The sequence below is a fragment of the Lactuca sativa genome, chromosome 1 (genome assembly GCF_002870075.4).
Source record: "Lactuca sativa cultivar Salinas chromosome 1, Lsat_Salinas_v11, whole genome shotgun sequence".
NCBI lineage: Eukaryota > Viridiplantae > Streptophyta > Magnoliopsida > Asterales > Asteraceae > Lactuca > Lactuca sativa.
The window spans coordinates 77,365,625-77,372,732 of NC_056623.2; the positions used below are offsets into that span (position 1 = coordinate 77,365,625).

At 36.0% G+C, this 7,108-nt stretch overlaps 1 protein-coding gene across 3 annotated transcripts; it reads right to left on the bottom strand.

Annotated features, from left to right (window-relative positions):
• Positions 1 to 471: 471 nt before the first annotated feature.
• On the bottom strand, positions 472 to 3,788 carry LOC111886040 (uncharacterized). Of its 3 annotated transcripts, none has more exons than XM_023882283.3 (8): positions 3,631 to 3,788; positions 3,498 to 3,538; positions 2,303 to 2,832; positions 2,106 to 2,224; positions 1,415 to 2,017; positions 984 to 1,328; positions 732 to 897; positions 472 to 660 (listed from the first exon to the last, which is right to left on the bottom strand). In XM_023882283.3, exons 3-7 carry the CDS (start codon positions 2,810 to 2,812, stop codon positions 819 to 821), a joined length of 1,656 nt encoding a protein of 551 aa, XP_023738051.1. In that variant the 5' UTR covers positions 2,813 to 2,832; positions 3,498 to 3,538; positions 3,631 to 3,788; the 3' UTR covers positions 472 to 660; positions 732 to 818. The 3 variants fall into 3 exon arrangements, with proteins under 3 accessions (XP_023738051.1, XP_023738052.1, XP_023738053.1); XM_023882284.3 differs by having other exon boundaries at positions 3,498 to 3,555; positions 3,631 to 3,784; XM_023882285.3 differs by lacking the exons at positions 3,498 to 3,538; positions 3,631 to 3,788 and adding an exon at positions 3,330 to 3,466.
• Positions 3,789 to 7,108: the final 3,320 nt, after the last annotated feature.

Consider the following 7,108-nt stretch of genomic DNA (forward strand, 5'->3'; position numbering starts at 1 on the left):
GAAGGGTGGTGGAATACAGTTTCGTAACCATCCAAGGTACGATTTTGGTGGTTAAAGGAGAGTGAACTCCTAATGGAATAAGGGAATGTATTCCCTGTGCTATGGTTTGTTGTTTCGAATTGGCTTTTTCTTGTTTTATATTTTAAGCATGTCATGATATTTAGTTTGAATCGTTGAAATGGTTGTATTTTGAACTAATATTTTTGTCTCTAAAGCAATGTAACTCACGAGATGAAAGTCATACTTATTTCTTGTCTTTTAAAATGATATGTACCCATGTATTGAAGTCAAGGAATAAGACGATGGAGTAGTAGCATTGCTTTTGAAGTAGAAAACCTTTCTAGTGAAGTTAAAAACATGGAAGCAATTAATAAGCATTAGAACTTTTGTATAAACTTCATGCTATCAAGAATTAGTTAGCATTAGTGAACTCTCGCATCATTAATAATTTTGTGAATCTAATGTACCATGTGTAAGTAAGTGTATTTGATATATAAATGTTAAAAGAACAAACCAATGCAACAATTCCCCAAATCCAAATCAATATACATAAACTAAAAGATGATGTATGTTCTTTTTTTTTTTTTTTGGGATTTGTCATCAGTGCACTAAGCTAGCATCTTCATTTCATCACCACACAATACCGATGATCAGAAGGACCTGAAGGATAATTCAAAATCAAGACAATAAACAATTGAATCCAAAAGGTATTAATGGTAATTACTAATTACCTTGATGAAAACACTGTTAACTATCTTTCTTTCTTATTCCATCTGCTAATTCCCATTCTCTATAACTCTTGAACTTGTACTACTTGTTCACCTCACACTTTCCTTTAGCTTTGACCAGTTTATTTTCTGAGCACATTTTGAGCATATACACATGTGTACACCAGATCTGAATAAACATTACAAATAATTAATTCCATGTTTCAATGAATAAATCTTAATGTAATGATTTTACGTTTTAGAAAAAATCCTTACCTTTCTTCAGGTAATGATTCAAAACCATCATCACAACATAAATAGCAAGATGATGACTGATTCAGAGCTGAATTAAGCTCTTGATGCACTGATTTTTGCATATCCACACAAGCTTCCAGCATCCTCTGCATCTCATTCATTCTTTCTTGAAGTGCATCCATATCAACCCTTAATCCATTGATTATCTCCCTTTCCTCCTCTGTTTTTGGGATGACAACTGATGATGAATCAACAGCTTCATTTTGTGATTCAAATGCTTGATTTTGTCGATTCACATATGATTGCATCAACAGATGATTCAAACGTGCACCAAAATCACTTTGAAGAAGATTAGAGACTGTTCTTCTACAATCGCGAATGATTTTCTGAATTAATTTGATGTTTCAGGTATCATGAAATTGAGCTGTGATTGGATTTATGAATTTATCTACCTGTTTGTAAGTTGCGTGAGTTCTAATCTGCTGTCGTTATTATCATCGTCATCGAACCAATAGAATGCGTTACTCCTGCTTTCTAGGGTTTCGATCCACTCTTGAGAGTCGCTTCTTACTGGTGAATTGACATCTATACCCTCGTCTGAGTTGGTCCGAGTTAAATGATGCCATTCACTGTCATCATCTTCATCTTCTTCTGAATCGGATTCATCCCACTCTTCTTCTGCGTGTGAAATTTCTTGCCAATTTAAACTATCTGTACTCGTGTGTAAAGGATGTAAACGCACTTCTTCATTCGATTGAGATCCCTGTGGGAATTCAGCGTGATAAGTGATTTGATTGGTTTCTTCCACTGAATCGTCTCTTTCTTCATATTGCATGATAAAGTCGTCATCATCATCATCGTCGTCTTCATCATCATGTCTTTCTCCTGCTTGTGAAGACAACTGTTGTGGATTGTAAGCTTCCTGTTTGCTTGTTAAATTAGTTGTTTCAAATTCTTCACCAATTTCATGAACGATTTCTTCAGCTTGTCGGATGTTGTCATTGACCTCTGAAGCATTTTTCTCATAGTTATTCAATTTAGAGAGGAAGCCCTTCCTGATCAGATCAAAAACTGAATGAAATATGAAATATGAATAAAGAACGCTGTTAGATTTGGAAAAAAAAAAATGGAATAAATGTATACCTTATATCAGATACAGAATGTGTTTGCCTCAATAACCCTAATTCACTTTCAGCAACAGAAGCCTGTTTTTGATCTTCTGCAAATCTTTTGTTCCTCAAAAATCTACCTTTCAGCAATGACTACAACAGAATCATAGCATTAGTATTTAGTACAACAAAGAAAGATACACCATTTTGTGATATTTACAAAGAATTGACCTGAATTCGAGGGCGATGAGGGAAATTTGATACGAATTGATTTTTCAATAAATCCTCAACCTCTGTTTTCCTTTCTCTCATAAACTTCGCTAACAAGTCCAGAACAGCCTGTCTACCATATACCCTACGGATAAATACCGATTCTGCCCTTGAACAATTATTCATACGTGAACTATACTGTGTATGACCTTCAAAGCTTTTGCTTCCCCAATCATGGAAAACTTTCCTCACGCGCTCTTTTGCTGGAACATCGAGAGAAGGAGAACGCTTCAAGCATAATCTATTATCAACTGCTTCTTGATTTTGGTTTTTAGGACTCTCGTTTTCAATTTCATTGGTATCTTCACTTTCAATGCTTTCGCATTTGCCCTCACTTTCAAGATCCTGCCACATTTTCCTGATGGATGATGTTCTTGTGGTTGATTTCTCTTTATTATTAACATATGAATCAAGTGTTGACGCCTTGTGTAATTCAACAACTGCCATTTTCTTCACGTAAGAATTATCCATTGTTCATTGAACTCCTGGACCTAAAAAAAATGTAGTTTAATTAGAAAATCTCACAGAATAAATATTGAAAATCATTAGTTGGAGTTAATATAGATGTATAGGTCAAATTAATTCATATGTTTTGCCTTTGTAGTTTGTAGATTCGACATAAAAAACAAAAACAAGACATTCGTACAGAAAATAACAAAATCAAAAAAAGAATATAAAGCTATTGAAATAAATACAATAAATAAATCGACTCAGAATAATTAACAGACATGTGAAATGTTCTATTCAATACTTTACGTCTCCACAAATTCTTCTTTAGCATGAGCGAAATCAAATCGCTTAATCATAGAAATGAATAAAAAATGATACGACTGAAATAAATAAGTTCATAAAAACTATAACAGTCTGTCTATGTAGATTCAACATTTAAAAAAATTAAAAAAAAAATAAAAAAATCGTCCTTGAAAATGATAAACCAAAAAATTTATGAACAGATTGAAACAAATGAATTCAGCAAAATAATCAAGACCTGTGAAATGCTCTGTTCATTACAACTCCAAGTTCTTCAGTAATAAGAGTAGAATCAAAGTGCATAATCATAAAATGAACGAAGTACAATCCGATTGATATGATTATATAAATATTTTTCGTAGAAAAAATAAATCTATGAACCTGTGAAAATTTTTATGTTGTTTACCTCTTTTCCTCTTTACACCTTCAAATTCATCTGTAACATGACTGAAAAGTAAAGAACCCTGTCATAAAAGCAACAAAGAATCCACCGTTTGAAATAAATAAGTTCATAAAAAGTGAAAATCTGTGTTTATTACCTCTTTACGCATCCAGATTCTACAGTAACATGAATGAAAATTAAACAACCCTGTCAATAGTAGGTATTAGTCACACCATTGTAGAGAGAGAGAGAGAGAGAGAGAGAGAGAGAGAGAGAGAGGTGAGGTAAGGGGGGCACGTTTTCTCTTGAAGTCGCATAAATTGTGCCTCAACTGCAACGTCTAATTTTGAAGGCGGAGGAACAATGAGCTATTGTAAAAAGACTATTATGCCCTTTCCTACTTAATTTCGAGAATTTGCCTTTTTACTTGCTTTCCTGCGAGGAATTTGTTGAGTCTTGAATTCAACGGTAAGTCTGAGAAGATGACGAGACGGGTCCATAGTAAAGATAAATACAGTGTCGTGCGACTCACTGTTTTCCTCCTTTTCTTTTTTTATCTTTTACTTTATTATTCTCACGTTTAAACCGAATAACTATTTTATAAAAATTAGTATGATCCCCCACATTTAAGATAAACCGAATAAAATACTTTATAAAAGTTAGTATGATCCACAACTAAGATACTAAAAAAAAGAGCATGCAAATCTAAGTTGTAAAGTGCCTAAACCATCTTATCAGTGTAAATGTGTATTTGAGTTATTTTGTTTTATTGAATAATTTGCTAAATATTGTTAAGTTGTAATGGATTATTTTGATGCACGGGCCAAGTTTGATTGATCTGTTGTGTTCCTGAATAATATGTCAAACGTTATTCAGTTTTAATGGATAACTAGATTATGACCTGTGTTAAACGCGGGAAACATAAATTAAACACATTTCACATTAATAGGTGGTATTGTCTTAAGTGAAATTTTAATAAAAAATGTTAGTTAGATTCATTTTTAAAGTTTTGAACCAAACTTGTTAAATAAAATGTAACATCCCAAGTTCGGAACAAGAAGTGAAGAGAGCTAAGTGTAAATAAAGGAATGGACTCGACGAGTAGGTACGCTTACTCGCCGAGTCGGAGCAGGTTTGGATCGCAAATCAAGTGACCAACTCGCCGAGTCGGAAGCTGGACTCAACGAGTTGGTACTGGAATGAGAAAACCCTAATCTTAGGGTTTGCACCCTATTTAAAGGACTTTATGTCCTTCTCCCAGCCTCCTATTCCCCCTGAGAGTTCCAGAAACCCTAACCTTCATGTGAGACTTCATTATTAAGGAGATTGGAGCTTGGAAGAGGAAATTGGTGGGAAAGAGCTTAAGGAATTAAAGGCTTGCTGCAAAGGAGTGGTGTAGATCCGGGATCTACTTCAGTTAGAGCATATATTGGAGGTAATAATCTGTTGCTTGGGCTCTTTGGTATCTAGATCTATTATCATTTGAGATTTGGGGCATTTTTGGTATTTTTAAGAGCTATTTCGAGTTAGAGGCTTAGATCTGAGGTTGCTACTTCAGATCTAAGCTTGTGATGGTCCATAATGTCATAAAGTTTCGGTCATTGAGTTGTTGGCGAAGCCCCTTTGTCTAAAACCCAAGCCCTAGTGTGTTTTGGGCCTAAATCTCCATGGTTTCACATAAAGTTTGCAACTTTATGTGAGGGTTTGATTACAGAAGGGTGGATCTATGGATTTGAGCCTCTGCATGGCTCGAATAGCTTCTGAATGGGTTGAGAACTGGAGAGACTTGGCGAGTCACATGGGTGTACTCGACGAGTTGTATGAACATGTACATGGACTCGGCGAGTTGGAAGAACAACTCGGCAAGTCTGTTCTTAGACTCGACGAGTCTGGTTGCAGAACCCAATCTCTTTTGGATTAATGAGTCGATTGGTGACTCGGTGAGTTGGACAGGATGGGACTCAGAGATCGTTGGACTCGGCGAGTCTTGGGGCGACTCGGCGAGTTAAGTTGTGATATGAGAGTTTTCTAGGTGTGGGAACTCGACGAGTCGATGGGGTGACTTGGCGAGTAGAAGTCAACCAGGAAGGTTGACTTTGTCTGAGGACTTTGACTTTGACCAAGAATTGACCAGTTTGACTTCCAAGGGTAATTTGGTAATTCTTGTATTTATGGAATTGGTTCTTTGGTAGTGTTCTGAGGTGAAGTTCGTGTCGGTGGTCGGAGCAGCTTGGTCTTATCTCTTCAGTCGGAAATTGCAAGTAAATTATCCTCACTATATCGACAGGGTCTACGGCACCAAGGTTGGCCCTTTATCGGATGGAGATCCGGGTATTGTTGTTATGTTATTGTTTTGCTAGATCTGCATTCTGGTATTTAGGATGGTATTATGTTAGTGACTTGGTTAAGGTTGGTACCCGATACTTAGGATAATGTTATGCTAGTGAGACCGGTTAGGTCGGAATCCTGGTTAGGATGTTGACATGCTATGTGATATGTTAGACTGTTTGTCTGGTTAAGGATTTGTTATGTGGTTAATTGTTGTATGTGCACATGGTTGTTTGACGGGGGTTGGGTTGAGGCAAGTCTTGCTTTGTGTTGTAGGCCAACATACCCAGGGAAGACCGGATATTCCGAAGGCCCAACGAGTGGTCCGGATAGGCTGAAGGCCCCAAGAGGGCAGACCAGACGTGCCGAGGCTCGGAGAGTGGAACAGGTGGATTGAAGGCCCGGTGCGGGCGGACCAATCACACTGTAGACTCGATATACATTGTTAGACTTGGAGGGTGGACTAGGTGGACTGACGGCCCGGTGCGGCGGACCAGTCCCACAGTAGACCCGATGTGCATGGTTGTTCTATTTGCGATATGTTATGAGTATGTTTATGTGTGGTTGGTATTTTGGGGGTAGCTCACTAAGCTTTCGGGCTTACAGTTCAGTGTTTTGTTTCAGGTACTTCAGGAGATCGTGGCAAGACGAAGGCATGATCGTACTGCTCCTCATGTTTTACGATTTATGTGATATGGTTATGGGAAATACTTTGATGTTTAAACTATTTTAAAAACAAAGGTATGAACTTAATGGTTTTTGAATGAATTAAAATGTTTTAATTTGACTCAAATTTTATGGTCGTTACATAAAAATATTAAATATTTATATTAGTGCAATTTGGTTTTTTAATACAGTAATTTTTAACATAAATGATCCACATGATCTTTGTTTTATCACGACATGATGTGACTCCTTGATTAAAACATGTTGTGTAGTAGCTTTGTGAATTGACTATGTTCGGTGTACCAACCCTCATGGAGGCTTGCATGGCTCTTTTCATATTGGAAAGCAACAATAAGTTGTTATATGTACCAACAACATTGCATTCTGCAAGGAAATTCGATAAACATTACAATTAAAGTGCATTGCCATAACCATAACCATCAAATTCAGACATGTAATTTGGTCGATTTCTAAAGTATTTTTCCTTATAAGAATTAAAATATGATTTTTCAGGCTACGCCCAATCACATATACATATCTTTCGCTTAAAGAAATTATTACAAAAAAAAACATTTTATGAACAAAAAATAATATTAGTTTCATAATTTTCCAAAGGTTAACACTAATAAATTATAATGAAC